The sequence below is a fragment of the Meleagris gallopavo genome, chromosome 1, assembly GCF_905368555.1.
Source record: "Meleagris gallopavo chromosome 1, MGAL_WU_HG_1.1, whole genome shotgun sequence".
NCBI lineage: Eukaryota > Metazoa > Chordata > Aves > Galliformes > Phasianidae > Meleagris > Meleagris gallopavo.
Window position 1 is genome coordinate 13,647,212 of NC_139404.1, and position 22,095 is coordinate 13,669,306.

At 39.4% G+C, this 22,095-nt stretch overlaps 1 protein-coding gene across 3 annotated transcripts; it reads left to right on the forward strand.

Annotated features, from left to right (window-relative positions):
* The first annotated feature begins 134 nt into the window (after positions 1 to 134).
* Positions 135 to 22,000, forward strand: PUS7 (pseudouridine synthase 7). Of its 3 annotated transcripts, none has more exons than XM_085217088.1 (18): positions 135 to 274; positions 1,062 to 1,303; positions 2,080 to 2,151; positions 2,749 to 3,228; positions 4,988 to 5,084; positions 5,188 to 5,289; positions 6,571 to 6,715; positions 10,172 to 10,283; positions 11,584 to 11,661; positions 13,328 to 13,456; positions 13,677 to 13,802; positions 14,074 to 14,135; positions 14,563 to 14,723; positions 15,618 to 15,744; positions 16,673 to 16,774; positions 19,184 to 19,313; positions 20,334 to 20,425; positions 21,135 to 22,000. In XM_085217088.1, the coding sequence occupies exons 4-18, from the start codon at positions 2,864 to 2,866 to the stop codon at positions 21,269 to 21,271; spliced, it is 1,965 nt and encodes a 654-aa protein (XP_085073214.1). In that variant the 5' UTR covers positions 135 to 274; positions 1,062 to 1,303; positions 2,080 to 2,151; positions 2,749 to 2,863; the 3' UTR covers positions 21,272 to 22,000. The 3 variants fall into 3 exon arrangements, with proteins under 3 accessions (XP_085073214.1, XP_085073228.1, XP_085073224.1); XM_085217102.1 differs by having other exon boundaries at positions 4,988 to 5,072; XM_085217098.1 differs by lacking the exon at positions 135 to 274 and adding an exon at positions 631 to 751.
* The last annotated feature ends 95 nt before the right edge of the window (positions 22,001 to 22,095 follow it).

Sequence of the window (22,095 nt, forward strand, 5' to 3'; positions counted from 1 at the left end):
AGGCCGTCGGCTCGTTGGGAAAAGGAACCCATCGCGACAGGGCTGCCGAAAGGCTGCTGGAAGGCTGCCGAAAGACGCCCCGCAGCGCCGCCACGGCAGGAGCGGGCGCTCAACTCACCGCGCGGCGCGGGCGGTGCCGGGGCCGGCCGGCCTCCCTCCTACTCCCGCCCTCACACACGCGGAGGGGAGCTAGGGCGGGCCCGCACGGCTCGCTCCCCGCGCCTCCTCCCTCTTTCCCCTCTGCGCCCGGCCCAGCCTCCCGCTCCCGCGTGCGGTAAGTAGCGCCGTGTGCCCGGCGGCGGGCGGAGCTCTGTCCTCCTTCGGCGGCGCCGCCACCCCGCAGGGCTCCGTGGCGGCCCGTCGCCTCCGCGCGACTCCCGGCTCCAACTTGCCGCGGGCCGCGGCCCTGCTCTCTCGCCCGAGCGGCGCCGCCGCCCCGGGGAGCCGCACTGCCTCTTCCGTGCCGGGGCCTGACGCTGCCGCCCGCTCTGAGGCCGTCTCCCCGGCCCTGAGCCCCGCGGGGCTCGGCCCCGCTCTGCCGTATCGCCGCGTGTGCCCGCGGGCCGCGCTGAGCCGCCTCGCCTGTGGGGGAACGGCGGCCGTCTGGTGTCGGCAGGACGCTGGCCGCCGCCGAAGCGCCCCGTGTGGCGGGCCGCGCTGTGAGCGACCGCTCCGGGAAGAGAGGCGGTCTTGTCGGTGTAGCGGGAGATCCATCTCTGTCCCTGCTGAAACTGCTGCTCGGCCGCGCTGGGTGCGGAGTCTGGCTTTTATGGAAACACCTGTTCGTGAGGGAAGGGGCTGAGGCGGCCGCATGGCTGTCGGGAAGAGGCCAGACCTTTCCTGCAGTGCCCAGCCCCTGCGGGCATTGCACATCCCTTCCAGTCACGGCCCTCAGAACACGGCCCTGGCTGCCGTCAGGGCAGGACTGTGAGTCTGTTGTGAGCACGGGCAGTGTCCTGCAGCACTGCAACGTCCGTGGCCAACGCTGAGTTCTTGTAACCATTTGCTGTCATTTATTAGCTATTTTACAAACATCAGATTTATCATTACCTCCTTGGCAGGCGTTTCAGGGGTTTTCAGTGTGCCTGCTTTGATTTCATTCGCCATGCAGAAGGTCTCAGGAGCCATCTAGAAGCCTTGTCCACACTGATGCTTTACAGTCACGGCTCCTGACTGTATGTTTAAGAAGATATGGGAAGAATATGGAAATGCTGGTGAACTGCTTCTCTTGGATAAAATTACCTTACTTTTAAAGGAGGATTTTATTTGAGGACAAACTGAAATTCAAGCTTCCTGCTTGAAGGTACATTGCTTTGCGGATAGTTTTACTTTCTTCTGCATGTTTTGTCACTCTTTGAATCACTTAGTTTATAAGTCTGTGTATTTTCTTCCATTCTTTTCTTTAGCTTCCTTTTTCAGTCCTTCATTTGATGCAAAGCAGGTGTCCCTAGGACAGGCATTTTCTCTCTATTTACCCTACATTTATGACAGCTATAGAGTGAGAAGTCCCAACGAGGAGATGAACTGTGGCTAGCAGTAGCAATCAGTTAACAACTCAGCACAGGGTGATTAATGACTTAGTCATGAGTCCTCCTTTAAAAACATCATATTCTTTAAAATTTAAAAAAAATGGCTTTCCAGTGTTTGGAGAAGTAATACAGGATGGTGTGCCTTGCTGGCAGGTGGGCCCCGTCACAGGCTGTGGGCCCCTCAAGGTGTCCCTGCTCTGGAATGGTGTGCCTTCTTCCAGGAGTGCATCTTCAGCTGTCCCCAGCAGTGTCTCCTTCACATCCCTGCCCGTATCCTCTCACACCTCCTCTTGTACTTCCAGCTGTGCTGTCTGCTCCTTTTCTTCAATATGCGTTAGCACTTCTGCAGAGGGGAGTTTTGGCATGCGGTGGGTTTCATCCATTGTGGAAATAGCTGGAAGCAATTATAACAGCCACAGGGCAGTTGATGATATCCTTGCAACATTAATTTGTTTGTCTGTTTGCTTGTTGGTTCGCTTTGGTAGGTTGTGTTTTGTTTGTTTTTGTTTCTTCCTCCCCACAAACCTCAGAGTTTTCTTCCGTTTTTCAGGCCTTGATGTTTGGGTTCTGCTGACAGAGAGGTGGTGGCTGAAGTTGCCAGTGAAGAGTCTGCTCCACCAGTGTGAGTAGTCATACTTTATTCTCATAGACCATTTCACTTGCTTGTGTTTTGTTTGTCCCACTCATTCAAGGATTTTGTCACCATTTCCCTGCTATCTTTTGATCTGAATTATTGCCATCTTGTGCTCTGTATGGAATTGTGTGTGTTACAGCAGATGAATGTAGAAAAGAGGAAGATGAAGTTTTAGGCTTAGAAAAATCAGGCCATCCTCTTCCAATCCTTGCAAGGGGAATCAAGCCATCCTCTCTCAAACCTTGCAAGATGAAGTCTTGGTAGAATGAGAAATATTTGAGAGTAGTAGTTTAGCAGAAGATGTGGGAACGGAAAGCTTGATAGGCACTAAATTACTGTTGACAGCAGAGTCTACATGAACAGGGCTGGCTGCAGCTGTGATGGCAAAACTGATGGTGATAAAGAGATTGTGTAGTGTTTTTCTACAGTCTAATGCCTTTGATGCCTTTGGGTGGATATTAAGTGCCTTTAACAACTCCTTTCTTTCCAAGTCATGTTGTTTCAGCTGTAAAAAAAAAAACCTTTACCTGGTGTTTTACTAAAAATAAAAGGCAGAAAATTTATGGTTTTCTTGAACTGTTGCAGGGTGCACAGTCCTTGGAGTGGTGAAGAGGCCATGTATTGATATTGTTTTTAAGCAAACAAGGAAGTAAGCCATTCTTGCTTCTCAGGGCTTTCTATCCTACACTGTGCCTTAAACATGGAGACTGTAGAAATGAATAACATATCCTTGAAACGTCCTCATTCTGAGGATGATGCGGCTAATGCGGATGAAATTAAAAGACAGAAGATCTCAGAGAACTCTAAGACAGGAAGCAACTCTGAGCAGAATGTTCAGACTGTAATAGAACAACCTGACAAATCTATGCTCGAGGACACCAAAAATGAAATAATTCCCAATGAGGAGGGTGAGGAGCAGGAAGATGAGGAACTAGAGGACAGTGATGAAGATGGAGATCCAGAGAGCTTTGCAGACATGATGAAGCACGGACTGACAGAAAGCGATGTTGGCATAACTAAATTTGTTAGCTGTCACAAAGGATTTTCTGGAATCTTAAAAGAGAGGTAACTCTTTGTCTTGTTACGTATGTTAATTCCCCACATTAACAGCTGTTCTCTGTTTTCTAACTCACCGGATGCAACCAGATTATGGGCTGCTGTTTGGGAGGTTCATCACTTTTTTTTTCTGATGCTGAGATTGAAAGAAATGTTTAATTTGGCATTTTTCTGGATTGGTTTTGGTTTATTTTTTCTTTCCTGTCAAATGAGAGGGAAGCTCAGTGTGGATAGAGGTAGATGATTATGCTAATCTTTGCCATTTATTTTACTCTGTGGCAGCAGCATGCAGCATAAAGCTTAATGTGATACAGCTACCTTTCATACCGCTCTTCAGTGCTGATACGAGATGCAATACCTGATACTAATACTGAAACCATCCCTCTCCAGTTCTCCCCTGCTTTTTCCTAACTTCTGTGCAGCGATTGTTACACATGTATATTGGCAGATTGTCCAGTAGGCTTTAAAATATGTTCTGGTCAGTTGTAATGTCATTTACAAAACATAAAAGGGAACTTTATAACACGGGCTATGGATCTTACATTATATACTTAGTAATATATTTGAATACTAGTAGCTTTTTTCCCCATAAAAAATCTAATTTTTAAATTAAGCACCTTTGAGTAAAACTCTGAGTGCAAACACAAGAACTCTGAAAGTCATTGTTGTCCTACCTTAGCAAGACAGTTTTGTTTTACACCAAGTCCTTGTTTTTAAGTACTAACTTCACAAACAGATCATTTTATATAATAAAATATGTAATATGATATAAAGTGAAATGTTCTTGTGATGTATTTAATCTTTCCATGCAGCACGGAACAGCTAGCACAAGCCTTCTCTGGTGAGCACAGTCTGTGCTGAAATGCCTTTGGGGAAATTTGCCAGTTTTCAAACTGAAGCGGCCAGAGGTGGCTGTGTGGTAGAAATGTTTGTGGACTGACAGTTTCACTTTGATGTCAGTTTGTAGCACCTATAATTAACTTAATCCCAGCAATTTTATGGTAACCATCACTAGCATGTCTAGACAGCTGCAGATAATAAGGGAGGGTACAGAACACTCTTAAGCAAGGAATTCTGCCAATAACATGTATGGCTAATAGCATGGCACATGTAGAAACATAGGCTTGGAGGGTGCTATAGAAACATTCCCATGATGAAGTGTTTCATTAATCTTTCAACATTCATACATTTATAAACTGAGGATATTTTTTTTCTTTAGAAGTGGTTGCTAGTTAAAAAGAATGTAGGAAGTGCAACATAAATTGCCTCAACTCCCCTAAAGTTAGGATGTTTCATTGTTGGGCATCAATCCAAAACACTGTGGTCAATGTTTTTGTTGCTGTGACAGAGGATGCAGAACAGCTTATTTTGGAAGGTGTTCTCTACAGTTGAACACGTGGAACAGCTGTATTTGTTCCTCTTTTCTTAAAGAATGGCTAATGTATTTTGTCCTGCAGGTTGTTGAGAGCTACAGTTAATACATGTGTGTTGAAGTTGTAGCAAAGTAATGGAGTCTTAATTATTAGCAGGTAACTACGGCATCTGCTTGGGTATCTGCAAACATCTTTGTTTAATTATCTGACACTTTTTTGCTTTGTTTTCTTGGTATATTTTGAGGGATGGGAATGGGCACAGTTTTATCATAGCTGAAGTTTCTTTTGCGCTCCCTGGAATGGCTTCTACAAACAAATATTTTCTTAGGGAAGCACTCTGTGATGTGGGATTTCTTTTTTTAATTGCAATTTTTGTGTGCTTTTTTTCCCACCAGGTACTCAGACTTCGTTGTTCACGAAATAGGCAAAGATGGACGTGTGAGCCATTTGGATGACTTCACTGTCCCAGTGGATGATGAGGTAAATTTTGAGGTAAAGGTTTGGTAACAGCTGAATGAGCAAAAACATGAAGAGAATGAAAATTGTTTTATGTGGGTTATTGGTTGTTTGTTTTTCCCCCTTAAATATGTGTCAGGATCCATCAGAAGAAACATTCACTGTTTTGTCAGATGAAGACAAGAAGCGTTTAGAGGAGCTCCAGCTTCTTAAGAATAAGGAAACTAGCGTGGCCATAGAGGTAAAACGAATAAATAGTATGAAATTTGTGGGGAGGGAATAAGAGTGTGAGTGGTAATTGAGCTTTCTAATGCATGTCAGGTATGAGAGCAGCTTGTATGTGATGTTGCAGCAGGTAGTGCTGAAATGTTGCTAACTTAGGATGCAATTGTGTAAAGCATTACAAACACTTGAATTTGTGCATAGGAGTAGTTATTTAGATTTCAGTGGGACACCTGAACTCAAACACATCTTAATTTCTGTGGTGTTAAAATTTTCTTGCAATGTTTTGGTCCTCTGTCTAGTAGTGTTTTATAAGGTGCTTATTTGAGAAGTATTGAATAAACATCCATCCTGATAAAAAGATTATTTCGAAGGTGAGTATTAAGTAACTTAATAGAAAAGAGGCTAAAAATGGTCTTCTGTAACAAGAAATATAAGCAATGTACAAAATAAAACAATGCTTCGTATTTCTGAATAGTCCAATATTCCATATTTTTGAAGAACAGCTGTTGAATTTGTGTTAGATAGTAGAATAGGATTAGGTCTAATAATTTCAAAGAAGCATTAACATATTAAATAATCATAGAATGGTTTGGATTGGAAGGGACCTATAAGATGACCTAGTTCCAGCCTTGATGCTGTAGGGAGGGACGTCTCCCTCTAGACCAGGTTGCTCTCAGCCCCATCCAGCCTGGCCTTGGACACCTCCAGGGCAGGAGCATCCACAGCCTCACTGGGCAGCCTGTTCCAGTGTCTCACCACCCTCACTGTGAAGAATTTCTTCCTAATATCTAGTCTAATTTTGCCCTCTTCTAGATTAAAGCCATTTCGCCTTGTCCTGTTGCTACATGCCCTTATGAAAAGTCCTTTCTCAGCTTTCCCATAGGCCCCCTTCAGGTGCTGGAAGGCCTCTATAAGGTCCCCTTGGAGCCTTCTTTTCTCCAGGTTAGGTAATCTTAGGCTAGGTAATTTCCAAGCTATCTTACCTCATCTTTTTGTTTTTTTTCTTTTTCATATAGAAAAGCTTAGTTTTGCCAGAGTTGTTGCTAAAAGAGGAAATTTTATTAAACACAAAATTAGGGAATTTGTCTTGAGAATTTGTGGTTTTCTGGGATTTGTAGCATTTATTATTTTTAAAACTAATGACTAGGCCAGACTTCTTAAACTATACCATTCAGTACTTCGGTATGATTCAGTAGTTGTTTGGTTTTATTTTTAAGCGTGCAAAACTTTAAATCTTGGGGAGTCCTTTTCCTTTTGTGTTATTTGATTTTGTTTGTGCACACCTGTGTTTCAACAGGTCATTGAAGACACTAAAGAAAAAAGAACAGTTATTCACCAAGCTGTTAAGTCCTTGTTTCCTGGGCTGGAGACTAAAACAGAAGATCGAGATGGAAAAAAATACATTATTGCCTATCACGCTGCTGGGAAAAAAGCACTGGCAAGTGAGTTTCAGTATCACAGCAGTTGGGTAAAGTAAATGCTAAAATTAATCTGAAAACTAAAAAAAAAAATAAAAAAATTGTATCATTAGAAGGCAGTTCACATGGAGTGTACATCCTAATGTAGTCTGGCTTGCTGTTTTTTTGCAGCAGTACTGTGCATCTAAAATAACTGGAAACATAAAGAGTATCTACAGTTTATTTTTTTTTTTACTCATTTTTCTTTCCAAATCTTTAATCAAGTATAGGTATGTTAGAAGCAAGAGGATCTTTTGCTATTACAATGGAAACAGGCAAAGTAGGGGCTTTATTCTGTGTATTGTTTGAAGTGGACTTCATGAACCTGCCTGGAAATGTATGTGTGTGTTGTGGTTGTAGCTGAAATGTACCAGTGTAATCCTGACTGTCTTGAAAATTCATGACAAAATTCTTAATGACTAGATTAGAGATATTTTGTTTTCTCAGAGTTACTGTTTATACAGACATAAATTATGAGTATTTACTGTGGCCTTTAAGTTAGCTCCAGTTATGAGGCTACTTCTGCTTTCAAGGCTAATTCTATTTTCAGAGAATTGTCCATACATATTATAGTCACTATTTTGGAGCAATAGAAGTAATGAAAGATTTTGAAAAGGCAGTATTATCCACTTCAGTCTTACCAAATCTTGTTTTACTTATGGGAGATAAATTCATATGTTCTACATTTATTTATTTATGTTTTTTAATGTTACTACTTCTTTGCTCCTCCTGTAAGTTGAGAGAATTGTCTGAATGCCATTTAGGACACGTAATTATTATTCAGATACTTAACTATTATTAAGATTTGATTTAAACTGCTTGATTACTATTTCATTTCAAACTTTTGCAAGTGGTACAATCTGTAAACCTAGCCCTTTCATTGTAAAGAGGGAGGAGGTGGAGAAAGCAAAAGACAAAGAAATAGGATAATTTAAAATTTGAAATAAGACCATCTCCACCTTCAATTTAGTTATTACTTCTAAGGCTTTTATTATGGAATAAAACAGGAATTTTATTAAGGAATATAACAGGAATGTTGTATGTTTATTGGTACAAATTATAACACGTTGCATATCTCGTTTAATCATTTAGAAAACATGTATATTTGCATGCACTGTGCATGGATATGTATACTTAGCAACACAGAGTTCTCCTCAACCAGTTTTATTCTCTGTCAGTTTGTATTGTTTTTACCTTCACCTTTCCCTTCTGCTTGCATATTTTCTTTAACCATTGTTACAGTTGAATTTGTTTATTCAGCCAGTCTGATTTGACAGTATTGACTGTAGACTATTGACTGTATAGAAGAATTCAAGTATTTGGAAGACACTGAAGAGAACTTAGCGATGTATCTCTAGGATTAAAATATTATCTGGAGCACCATCTTGTGAGGCAGAGGAGCATCATCTGTTTAAACTTGGCCTTTTAAGTTGTGATGCTACAGCCACCTGTGCAAGTTGGTGGAGATGAGTGCAGTTTCAGTGGGTGTGTGTATGTGCTAATGAATGCAAGTTTTGGCTGCAAGTTGCTTTTAGTCAGGATTATGTCTTCCATGTTTATGTAGCCACCAACACTTCTTAGTCCTGTGTGGGCTCCCCAGGCAAGAAACTCTTCAGAAATGTGCAGTAATTAGCTGAGAGGTATCTGATTACTTTTGTTCATAACGTAAGCAGGTAGCAAAAATGACTTCCTAAAATCTTAAAATTAGAAGATACTTTGCGTCTATAGTAAGTTCAAACCCCAAATACTATAGATTGTCAGTAAATTGCTGTTTCATCATTGTCCACAAACAAAGTTTGTTGCGTTTCTGATTGAAGCTTTCCATATGTTCACCGTTTGCCTCTGCACGATTCCATTGCATAACTGTCTAAATTGCTGTCATCCACCACCTAACTGTTGGATGCTCTAAAGCATAAACAATCCCATAACCATAAACCTGCATGTTCACCTTTAAAAACCCTTCGACATTCTAAAAATTAAATGCTACTCTTTTGTGCTCTTTATGCTATGCATTGGGACAGAGGTCAGAACTGCAACAGGTAAGAGATGTTGACATTTCATGCTAACAAAATGAAATGCCAACCATTATGACCTCCTAAATTGTGATAAGACTGGCCAAACTACTTACAGTTCTAAAACAAAACTAAGTTAAGCCCCAAACAATCTACACACAAGTAATGTTTAAAATTCCCAGAAACAGGCAAGAATTGGGCTTGTGCTACCACTTTTTTTTGCTAGTGCAGGATAGTCAGTAGCCGTTCAGTGCAGAAAAGATATCTGCCAGTGATAAGTGATGTTGGAAGATCAGGGTTGATGATACTGTTTGAAATCTATTGTAAATTTCCCTTTGATTTCATTAAGCCTAAATTTTACCCTTCAGCCTTCTATTTCAGAACACAGTTTCCAGATTGATACAACCTCATGTATCGTGCATTCTGATCTTAACAAAGAGCTTCTAGCCTTCGAGTTGCAGAAAAAGATTTGGAAGAAGGCTTGGAAATATGATTTTACTGTGAAATGTGTAACATGACTCTGGAAAATAGCAATAAGGAATGCAGGCTGCCCCTCCAGCCCCATCTACCTGATTGAATACCCTGACATACTGAGTGAGGAATGGTTAAACATTGGGATTATAGCTGCAGCCCTCCAGTACTCAGTGTGATGGGCAGTGTGGGAACAGGCACACTGTGGCTGTCGTGCCCACAGCTGGCAGCCTCTTGGTGTATTGCATAGAGAACTGTTAATTTAGCTCTGAGAAGGGTTCTTTTCTTGGAGGATGTGACAATGACTGTGTGCAAGATGGATTGGTTAAATAAGAACTGTTCTGGATGGAGAAGACTTTCCTTGTGAATTGCTCTGTTTTCCTCTCTTCTGTTTTATTAATGATTTCTTGATGGAGGTATCTTGCTCTTCAAGGTAAATGCAAGATTTTGCTGAAGAAGACAAGAAGAGCTGCCCTTTAGTGAAAAGCTTAATGAAGCTTAAACATATTTACTGTCTCCATATAAATAATAATAATAAATAATACTGTAGTCTTCTTACAAACAGTGCTCCAATGGTCCTCATCTATTAGATGAGTTAGAGCAGACACTAGTTGAAATTTAGAGTGGCTTTTACTTTACTGGCTGAAAGTCAGTATAATGATAAAGGTTTTGAAGAGCTTAATCAAGTGAGATGGCAGTCAAGTGACATGAGGATCTTTTTTAGCTAGTTTTGTGACAAAGGAACTCACCATTTTGTATACACTGAGTATACTTTTCAGTGTGCTTTGTGGCTTTTACTGTCAATATTTAATTTTTCTTTTTATTTTTCTAAAGCAGATGGAAATAATCAGAAACTGACTATTGTGTATTTGTTTTAAATGAAGCTTCAATGGCAACTATATTCACTGACACAATTAAAAAGAGACGCTTCTAACATTCTAACCTTTTGTTTTTAAAGATCCAAGAAAACACTCTTGGCCAAAATCCAGGGGAAGCTACTGCCATTTTGTACTGTACAAGGAGAACAAGGATACAATGGATGCCATTAATGTCCTATCAAAATTTTTAAGGTAAGGCTGTTGTTTCTGTCAACTTGTCTATCATACAGATTTCCCTCTGCCTGTTTCATGTTAATGTGATGCCTCAGGGTAATGTAAGAGCAACACAAGTGGTTACTGTTGCCTAATCTTTAGCCAAGTTTTTTTTTTCTTAAAAAAAAAAAAAAAAGGATATCAAATTTAAAACTTCAAGTCTCAGAAGGAGAGAGCCAAGTGATTTCAAGTAATTTAAAAGACTGTACCCTGTTATTTCAGTGGCAAAAGTAATTCAAGTGGGCTCATTGGAGAAAGGTGAGGCAGCCCATTGCTTCGATGAAAATAACATAAATTAAAAGCTATTTGTTTCAAGTGTGTGCATATATATGAAAGTATGTTATGAGCATGTGTATGACACATACTGTTGTGATGATATGTTAATTTGTTCCTAAGCACTGATTGATAATCTGTAGTTCTATGTGTTAATTTCTCCAGGCAAACACAGTCTGAGTTCCTTTCACCCCATCAGGTGCAGCAACAAAAAGATTTGTGAAAGGCATGATGTGAACATAATGAATTACAGATAAAAGATTATCTTTAAATTAGGTCAATTCAGTGATCTATTGCCTGCTTTTCCACTTCTCTTCATTGTTTCTGTCCCAAAGTAAATATCTGTGCTTCAAACTCTATCCCACGCCGTATTAGTATTTCTATATGAGAAGAGACTATTGGGGGTGTAGTTTGATGGAAATATGTATGTAACGGCAATCCTGATACCATCTGGTGCCCATTGATGGAATAACTGGAAACACAGGAAAGGAAAGGAAATTTTCTTCTTGAGGATAGAATTGGAACAAACTTTAAATTAACTTCCCATATTCTCACATGATATGCAGGCATGTTATTCAAGCAGACATGCTATTTGAAGTTTAAGGGAGAAATGAATGTGTTGTGAATTATTTTATTTATTTATTTTTTATAGTGATTACTGCACCTTTGTGAACTGAGTGCATTTATGTAAGGAAGTATTTTGAAGGCTTGTAGTTTGAAAGCACAGTTGTGCTAGAAGTGAATCGGTCCGGAAGGTTTCCTTGTGTTTTACATGCTTAGAGATAACTTAGATAATGCCACACATATTCAGGAGTGTCACATTGCATTTTGTTTCCCAGAACTAGGCTGCATCTACATATATATGTGTATATTCTGTATTCTGTATATTTTAATGTAAAATTCATATTTTTCATATAAAATAATATCACTAGGTAATTATACTGAAAACTATGTCAAATCTGTCTCTGCTTTCATAGTTTTAATCTATTTCATTATTGCCTTTAAGAGTGAAGCCAAACATATTTTCTTACATGGGAACTAAAGATAAAAGGGCTATAACAGTTCAAGAAATTGCTGTTCTTAGGTAAGTAAAAATACACTGGAGTGTTTGCATTCCTACCACAGATACTTCACTACCTCACTATACTCCTCACTCAGTAGGCATGTCATGAGTAGCGGATTCATGTCCTGATCTTGCAAAGTACTGGAGCCATGCATTAATAAAAATACTGTAATCCCTCTTTTTATTCTATGGTGATTGCTGATATTTTCCATCAGCAGTGTCCTGAGTCAGAGGCTCGGCACATGTGAATGCATGTATCCAGATGAAGCAGTGGCCCAACTTGCCTCTATGTGCTCCCACACTACATGACCCTCTGCAGCACAGCAAAGCAGAATGACACGATGGAAATTCTGTTTCATTTCCATCCTGGCCTTTGTTTCCCCTTCCTCCAGTTGGAATCCTGTTTCCTTTCTTGCTGAACTTTCTGAACAGCTCCAGAGAAGGGTAACCACTGCCTTTCCCATCTCTGAGTAGCCAAAAGGGTAAGAAAAAGACAAGAAATTTTTCCTGCCTTAATCTGCTCCCAAAATAAAATTTATCTTGGCATGATCTGAGATAAATACATGGTTCCTTGGCACTTGAAATTAGTGCTACATCAGTAACTAAGGATGCCTCACAGCCATGGATTACAATATCTGTTTAGCTGCTGTAATATTCTGCCCCTGTTGCTTTTTACAGTCCTTTGAAAGCCGTTCTCCTCAAGTGGAGGAATTCTGAGGTCTAAAAGCCAGAAACTTGATCAAATCCTTCTTAAAAGGAAGGCATTCACTGCTTAATTGTTGGTAGTTTTTCTCCCAGTGGTTTGCATGTGCATACGCTTGCATGTATAAAGGGAATTCTTAATTTCTGAATCAGATAAGAAGCCCCAGATTTTAATTTCTGATAACAAGTTTATCAGTTGATGGGCAATTAGCTGAACTTGTGATTTAGCCATCTTGGGTGCTGTTCTATTTTTTTTCTAACATTGTGTCCTAGAGCTCAGCCTTTTGTAAGCATTAACAGCCTACTAGGGAGGAACCTGCTGATTCTGGTAGTGTTCAGTAGCATTGAGTACCAGACTCTCCTGTAGAGCACTGAAGAGAGGTGGAGTAGGGAAGGAGAGCTTACTGATCATCAGCCCACCCTGAGCAAAGTATACAAACTCCATACTGTTTGATAAACTTCTCTGTTTTGGTGTAAGTTTTAGTAGAAATGTCAAAGAGCCAGCTCTGTGATGCAAAGAACAGGACATATTTCTCAAAATGCTAGTGAGAAAAGAGAACTCAGTGATAGGTTCAACTTCATGCTCCTTCATTTCCACGAAGCTTACACAGTAGCTAATTACTTAAGTCTGTTTAAGATTGTGCTGTCTTGAGTATACTCGCAGTGTAAAGAAGAGTTACGCTTGTGGTGTAGGGTATGTTATGCTTTAGTATTACAACTTTGAGTTTTTGAGTGCATACACTAATACAAACATCAGACAGCATGAACGGCTTTGTCACAGTGTATGTTTTGTTGTGAATAAAAATAAACAGGTCTTTGGAATTTTCTTCTAGATGTTACGTAAAAATACTTCGAATAGAAGAGCAGAAGAGTGGTGAAACACAACTCACTGCTTTTTGTTTCAAAATGATGGCATTTTTATATTTATTTACCTTACTTGCTTTTCTAAACTGTTGGTCACTGTTGGTCTGTTTCTTTTTTTTAGAATCACTGCACAAAGACTTGCTCATTTGAATAAATGCTTGATGAACTTTAAATTAGGAAATTTCAGTTATAAGAATCATCCACTGAAATTAGGAGAACTGCAAGGGAACCATTTCACTGTTGTTCTCAGGTAATTTTTTTTCCCCTCAAACAGGACAGGGACATCAGTCATCTGGTTTTACAACAAAGAGGAAAGGTCCTATTGGGATGGAAGTTACTGAATTTGATGAGTGTTGGATAATGTTAATGTTGAGCTTTATTATTTTGGGGACCTTAAAACACTGTGAGCCCTTTAAAAAGGTTAAGAAAAGTTATAGACAGGTGTTTTTTTTTTGTTTGTTCAATGCTAGAAATATAACAGGAACTGATGACCAGATAGAGCAAGCAATGAACTCTCTCAGGGAAATTGGATTCATTAACTACTATGGAATGCAAAGATTTGGAACCACAGCTGTTCCTACATATCAAATTGGCAGGTATGTGTTGTTTTCATCCTCTTTTTTTTTCTTTTTTTTCCTCTTAATCTCTATAACTTTTAATTTATTTATTTCTTGGAAGGCTTTTCTATTCTATTGCATGTGCTAGTTTTAATTTTAGATTCATGAAGGAACTTGTTTTGAACTTGCTTCAGCAGGTGTCCTGCATAATGCCAATATTGCATAAACACAGTACTTACTTTGTTTAAATTTGCTAAATTTTAAAATGTATTTAGTAAATTCTTAATATACTTTCCTATTTGGATCTTAGAGCTATTCTACAGAACAACTGGAATGAAGTAATGGATTTGATACTGAAACCACGACCAGGAGGTAAGGACTGAGAAATACATGAAGTGTTCTTTTCCCTCCTCCCCAAAGAATTGTACTTTGAGGAATAACTTCTCGATTCTGATTCTTTTCATTTGAAAGGGCATTTGGGAGGACAACTTTGCACAGCTTCTGAAATTTAAATGTCAGCCCGTTTAGCAAGTGAGATGGAGTCTTCAGGTTCTCAGCCTTTCTGTTTCTTTTGGCTTACTGTGCAGTTTCTTGCACTGCATGTGGAAAGAGATCTGAATACTAATACACAGTCTGTTTGGACTGCACTTGGAGCACTCCAATCTCAAACATTCAGTGATTCTGTTGATCTCTGCAGTTACTGTGACTGAAATGCTAATTTTTCAATTCTTTTAATAGAAGAATAGATGGATTTTTATGTGTGTGGCTAAAATATTTTTATTTTGCATCCTTGTTCTAGCTGAGAAGGGATACTTAGTAAAATGCAGAGAAGAATGGGCAAAGACAAAAGATCCAGCAGCAGCTCTCAAAAAACTACCTGTAAAAAGGTGCGTGGAAGGACAGCTTCTACGCGGACTGTTAAAGTATGGAATGAAGAACATAATCTCTGCATTTGGCATAGTGAGTGTAAAAGTGCTGTGGGGCATTTACTGGAATAAACATATTCTTCTTACGGTATCACATGAATTTGAAATAGACTCATCAGGCTTCTGTTAGTCTAAACTTGTGTAAAACCTTTGCTTTTATCCTACCTTTTTTGCTTGAACTACTGCTGCATAGTAATGTGTGACATCTGTCACACATTAGTTAGTTAGCGTATGCATAATGAGCTCTCCTTATACCACAGTCTCTTTAAGTTGGAAGCCATACAGTTATATTTAGTAGCTGTGTATAGTATGGATCTGAGAATGGTGCAGAAAATCAGAGTTTTTCCTGTTGGTTTAAAAATATAAATCAAACTGACAGTGTGCTAATGAGGCAGCACTGTATAGATGTGGTGGATTCACTGTCACTTTTAAGTACTGTAATTAAGATGAAGTCTTCGGAGAAAATATCTCACAACCAGCAAATTATTGGCCCAGCATAGGAGCTGAGAATTAATTTTTTGTTTGTGATGAGGATAATTAGGCTAACACTGTGCTTTAACACCTGCAAAGTTTACTTAAGCATTTCAGGAGCTTGAATATGATTTCAGTGTTTTATAACAGCTTCATTTCTTTGAGCTGTTCAATTAAAAAAAAAAAAAAAAAGATGTAGCTTCTCATTTTTAATTTTAACACTTTTTTTTGTGTGTGTGTGTGTATGGATTTCCAATGTACAAAAGCATTACTTCTTTATACACCCTTTTTCCAAATCTCAGATAAGTTTTTTAAAAAGTCTGTATACCAACAAATGGTTTTGCTAGGTCTTCTGCTGGAGAAGGTAATGCTTCAAACATATGCATTTTGGGCTATGATTAAGAGAAAGTCCTAAAAGTACATATTTCTAATTTTTCACTTTTTTTTTAATCTCCAGATACCAAGGAATAATCGTTTAATGTATATTCATAGCTACCAGAGTTATGTGTGGAACAATATGGTGAGCAAGAGAATAGAAGAATATGGGCTTAAAGCTGTACCAGGAGATCTCACACTTAAAGGAGGTAAAGGAGGATGTTGTGAATGCTTTAGTCACAGGAAATTACATCAGAATTTACATTGGTAAATGTGTTCAAGCCTGGACCCCCCAGTACAGGAATGATGTGGAACTGTTGAAGCAGGTCCAGAGAAGGGCCACAAAGCTGCTTGAAGGGCTGCAGTACTTCTCCAGTGAAGAAGGGTTGGGGAAATTGAGCTTGTTTAGCTTGGAGAAGAGAAGCCTTGGGGAGACCTCATTGCGACCTTCCAGTACTTGAAAGGTGCTTAAAAGCAGAAGGGGGGACTGACTTTTTACACGGTCTGATAGCAACAGGACAAGGGGGAATGGCTTTAAACCAAAAGAGGGTAGATTTAGGTTAGATGTTAGGGAGAAATTTTTTACTCAGAGGGTAGCGAGGTGCTAGAACAGGTTGCCCAGTGAGACTCTGGATGCCCCATCTCAAGGCATTCAGGACCTGGCTGGATGAGATCCTGTGCAGCCTGACCTACTGGTTGGCAACCCTGCTCATGGCAAGGAGGTTAGAACTAGGTGGTCTTTAAGGTCCCCTCCAACCCAAGTCATTCTGTGATAGCATCTAGTAAAGCAGAGACTCAGTCAAAGCTTTGTTTACTTGGATTTTTCACTGGCATTTTGATGCACTGACAGCATACACAGTATTTCTCCTTCATGTAAGCTAGATGTCTGCTAGGAGACATCATCTAGCAGTCTTTACGTCATTCAGCTTTAAAAGTCCTTGGAAACTAGGCTGTGATTCTGCTTATAGCAGCCTTGAAAACTTATTTCTTTTCTTGGAAATGTTGTCTATTAAGTGGAGATTAAAACACAATGGTTACCCTCCCCAAAGTAGGCTTGTTTCAATCAAATGATTAATTGTAAATTTGGCTAATGTAGCTGTAACTAGAAGCTCTTTTCCTTTTCTGTCCTGACTGTAGCCACAGCTGTACACATTGAAGAAGGAGATGTTCATAACTACACCATTCATGATGTAGTGATGCCATTACCTGGATTTGATGTTATTTATCCAAAGCATAAAAGTAAGTCTGCTAACCTACACAATAAAACTGAAACTGTAGATCTGCTTTAAAATAGCTCTTAAAAGGAAGGTGAGATCTATGCAGCCTTCCTGACTCTCAAAAATTGACTGTTTCAGAGCTGTGCTCTAGTAGTAGATATGCTACTGTCAGCCTCTCCCACTTTGATAATAGCTTACATGGTAATTTGTTTCATTTAATATAAATCTTTTTCATATTTCAGTTTAACAAATAGCTTTTCCTGAAGAATTCTACTGAGGCAAAATGATTCATCATGGCACAGGGAAAAAAAAAGTAGTGAAAAGCTCATTAAGGAGTATATGCATTTGGTTTTTTAAAATTAGGAAACAAGCCCATACTTAGAGAATATGTAACTCAAAAACTTGAAGTTGGGAAGAAAATAAACAGATATGGTTTAATTAAATGTTAACATGTTTTCATCTTTCATATCTTGTTATATCAAAATTGTTTTTGATTGAATAAATTCAGCAATCCGTTTGGAAAACTGTGTTGTTACTAAGGGGTAGTCATAGAATCATTTCTGTGATTGATTGATTTCTATGACCTCAGGAGGCCATCTGGCATTCAGGCCAACTTCTTCGGGGCTTTGACCTGTCAGGGCTGAATTTTCCAAGGGCAAATAGTGTCTCAGGTCTCTGAATCTTCTCTAAGCTAAAGAAGCCCTGTTCTTTCAGATTCTCCATACAAGATATGTGCTACAACTCTTGGCCATTGGAGTATCTCTCAGTTAGACTCATTCTGGTTCATTAGAACCTACTTTGTACTTATACCTGCAACTAGACACACCGTTCCAAGTAAAACTTAATAAAAGCCCAGTAAGGGGCACTAATTGTTTTTCTTGGTGTAGCTACAGGCTACATTTCTGTTGATACAGCGTAGTATGCCATTAGGTTTTTTTGCTGCTGGTCTCCTTTCCACTGAGACTTTCAAATAACTCAGTAAAGTTGCTGTCTAGTCTTTTAGCATCACAAGGAGTTAAGTGTTCCTAGATGCTCTCGTGGGGTGCATTGAAAAGAGCATGGCCAACAGGTTGAGGGAGGTGATCCTCCCCCTCTGATCTGTCCTGGAGAGGCCACATCTGGAGTAGTTTCCTGCTCTGGGCTACACAGTTAAAAAAAAAAAAGACAGGAATCTCCTAGGAGTCCAGCATACAGCCACAAAGATGATTAAGGGCCTGAAGCATTTCCTGTATGAGGAAGGGCTGAGTAACCTGGGTCTGTTCAGTCTAAGGAGAAGACTGAGGGGAGATCTGGTTAATGTTTATAGATATCTAAAAGGAGGTGAGAGGCAAATGCATGAGGCCAGGCTCTCCTCGGTGGTGTGTTGTGATAGGACAGGAACAATGGCCTAAAAGTTGGAGCATAGGAAGTTCCATAGAAACATGCAGAAGAACATAGGGTGACAAAGCACTGGGACAGGTTGCCCAGAGAGGTGTGGAGTCTCCTTCTGTGGAGATATTCAAGACCTGTCTGGGTGCCTACCTGTATGACCTACTGGTAGGGTACCTGCTTTAGCGGGAAGGTTGGACTTGGTGATATCTTGAGCTCTCTTCTAACCCCTACAGTTCTGTGATTCTGTGATACAAGGACACTGTCCTTAACAAATTTCATAAGTTCCTCTTGGCTCAATCATCTAGCCTCTGCCTAGGTCCTTCTGAATGGCAGTCCTGTCCTTGAGCGTGCTGACTGCTCCCTTAGCTTGATCTTGTCCACAAACGTGGCAGGGAGTGAATTCCAGCTCCTTCTTTCCACAAGAAGGCTAATTTATTGATTCAGATTTCTCTGGTTATGCTGGTAATTGTGCTGTAAACAAGAGTATTTCAGCTGCAATGGATTCTTAGATTTCCACTGCCATCCCATCTTTCCCAGGTGTATATACACACACCTTTACTTGGGGATATGAGATTATAGTAGTTAATCATTGCTTTGGCACTGTAAGAGCTACTAAATAGTACCTTTTGCTAAGTTCTTCAGATGACTTTCCTAATTCTTTTCAGTCTCTGCTTTTTCAAAGACAGAACAAGCAATAGTTTGGCCTTTCTTTTTAAAACTTCATATATCTGAGATCAGTTTTCTGAAGTGTAGATAATTGGAAACTGTATATAAGATGCTAGTGAAATGTCAGTAAATTATTTTCTGAGTTTTGTTTTCAGCTTCAATTTTTATTTGTTAAGGAAGATTCTTTCTTGGTTACTTGCCTCCGTTAATCAGTTTGTATAAGAAAATACTGTAGTTAATAAAGTTTTTACTAAATAAGTTTAAATTTTTGTCTAACATTTAACCTATATACACTGACAACTATTAAAATGCGCATAAAGGAAGGAGTGCTCTATGAAAACAGCCCATTTCAATCAGCCACACTACAATCTCTGATTAATATCTTCTCTTCCAGTTGGAGAAGCCTACAAGGAGATGCTAGTAGCTGACAATCTTGACATCAACAACATGAGGCATAAAATCAGAGACTATTCACTTTCTGGAGCATACAGAAAGATTATCATTCGACCTCAGAATGTCAGTTGGTAAGTAGGAGGACAAAGAAACTTGGATGTGAATAGAGTAATATGTGTGATGACTAAGAACCATTAGATTGACCTACAGCATACACATGCAGAACAATGTATAGGTAGGAAGAAATCTTTGTGCATTTTTTCTCTCATTTTTCAGTTGAAGTTGAATCATAGTATTATTTCTTCACTGGTCCTCTGGTTTTGTAATGTATTAGTGTCAAGACATCTGTTGCTACCCTCCTTTGCAAGGGCTTGCCTAAACACTCCATAATTACTCAGGTTGATGGTGAAAGCATGATAGATAATATTCAAAACAGTTATTTTTTGTAATCCTGATATGAGAAAGTTGGTCTCCAATTAATGGTGTCAATCAGAAAGATTTCTATTATGTAAATGTACAAGATCATTGTTATTAGTGGCACCACGTAGCTGTCACATAGCAACTGAATAAATACCTTTTAAAAAGGTGACTGTACAAATGTACAAATAAATTTATCACTATTACATTGGAGAAAAAAAAATAGAAGGTTTGAAAGGGAGACAAAAATTCAAATATTTGAATTTTATTTTAATTATTACTGATATTTAAAGCTTACCTTCTTCCTAGTTGCTTTTTCAGCGTAGTCACTGCATATTGAATAGTTTTTATTATATGAATACGTTGAAAATGCTTAAGAACCTGTTTTAAAGTTTTAGAGAGGTTTCTTCAAAATTAAAAGAAAAAAAAGCCTTCAAGTATTCTCAGAGTTGACAACATTCTTCCCATAATTTCATAAACTGTACTTCTTCTATAGCTGGAAATCCTGATATTCCATGGGAGGAAAGAGATGAATTATGCAAAGAAATCTATCACTAGTTCATTATTTTATAATCCACGTGTAAACAGAAGCAAGTTTTGTACTTAAAGCTTTAGCTGTTACTGCAAGATAAATACCATCTTATCTAATTTAATAGACAGTAATTCCATCTCAATTGTATCATTGTAACTGCTGAATTAGAATAATAATAATAAATCCTATGTATGTTACGTAGGGAAGTTGTTGCATATGATGATCCTAGAATCCCATTATTTACTACGGATTTGGATAAGCTGGAAGGAAAACCTTTACCAGTTCTTCCTACAGGTAAATTGGTGTATTTGCTGATCTTTGCAAAACTGAAGGTTGACCTGGCTGTTGCTTTAAACTGCTACTTGTTGAAAGTTCTTTAAAAGAGCTCGCTGAACAAGACTGCTAAACAGTGGTATTGAAAATATCAAAATTAGGTGTGTAAATAAGGACCCTTATTTCTCAAGAGTGTGAGCAATTGTTCCAGCAATCTGTATCGGTTGCTACATGTTCTTACAGACATCTGTACAATCAAATAAACATCCAGCAATAAATCACTATGGAATGTGTAAAAAAAAAATTGGAAGTGAGCTACAAATTATTGCTATGTTTAAGTGTTTATCTGTGCTGAGCATAACAGACCACTCAGATACTTAACAGAATTCAATGTAAATCTTTCAAGTAACTTTGGTCACAAAGTCTTTCAACAGTAGTTTCCAGACAAAAAAAAGAAGGGTGGATAGGAATTCAATTTTACAAAACCGTCCATCTAGTTTTTGATGAACATTTAGAATATCACTTCCTGCTGAAAGAAAATGTTAAATAGAAGATAGTGTAAAGCAGAATTTTGTAAACCATGGACTGTAGACTGGGATGTGGTGATAAAGGCCGTTGTATGGGATCGCGGATGGTGGTGGAAAACTTTGGTCCAGTTTGGATGGGATTCAGAATAAGCATTACTTACGTTCTTTACTTTCTTTTTGTTTTCTCTCTCCTCTTATGATAGATGGTAAATTCCGGGCACTGAAGATGGAGTTCTCCCTTCCTCCATCCACTTATGCTACTATGGCAATTCGGGAGGTTTTGAAAATGGACACAAGCATAAAAAACCAAACGCAGCTGAATACTACCTGGTTACGCTGAGCGAACTGCTGGCACGGCCTAGATTTTAACATGCACAGAGTTTTTTCCTACTTATGTTCTGTACAAATCTTTAAAGGGTGATAGTAAGAGATCTGTATTTTTTTAAGTTTTTATTAGTGCATTTAAATTAAGTAGTTATTAGCAAGATGCTGGTTGTAATGTAATACAAGCCTTAGTGATTGGTGCTTTTTAATGAATGGACCATGAGGTTGCTTGAGCTGTGTTGCCGCATCTCTGAGAAGCAGGCTTATAGCTTGTGACCTGGACAGATGTTCATCTTGCTCTTTTTCAGTGAGCAGTTGGATGTTTTGATCAATTCAGCATACCTTGAAGTCTCTGTATTAAGTTACAGATTTAGGAGAAATAGTTAGAACTGAATGAAGGTCCTGATGGCTGTTTGCTTCCAAGAAGCTGCTGCAGTCAGCCAGGCTGTGGCTACGTGCTGTCACAAGGCACAGCTGTTTTAATTAGCCAAGGTGTTCTCCTGGGGAAAATGTGTGTATTTTCAGCTTTGCCACTACCCGTGCCAAGTACAGGTGCTGGGAATATGTTAACCAAAAAGAACGGTGTGTCAGTCCATAGCGCCTCGCTCTGTCCCTGGCTGAGCCAGGCTGCTGCTGGGAGGCAGAACGAGGCTGTTGTACAGCGGCAGCTACGCTGCGTTTTCAACGATTCTAAACCAAATCGGGAATTCGTGCTGCTTGTGTGAATAAAATCCCATGAACGGAAGGTGGTCCCGGCTCCGTGCGCTCTGAGAACGGGGGTATGGGTCCGGCTCGACACCGCCCGGCGGCTGCCGGCTCCTGAACCGGCGGGGCAGCTTC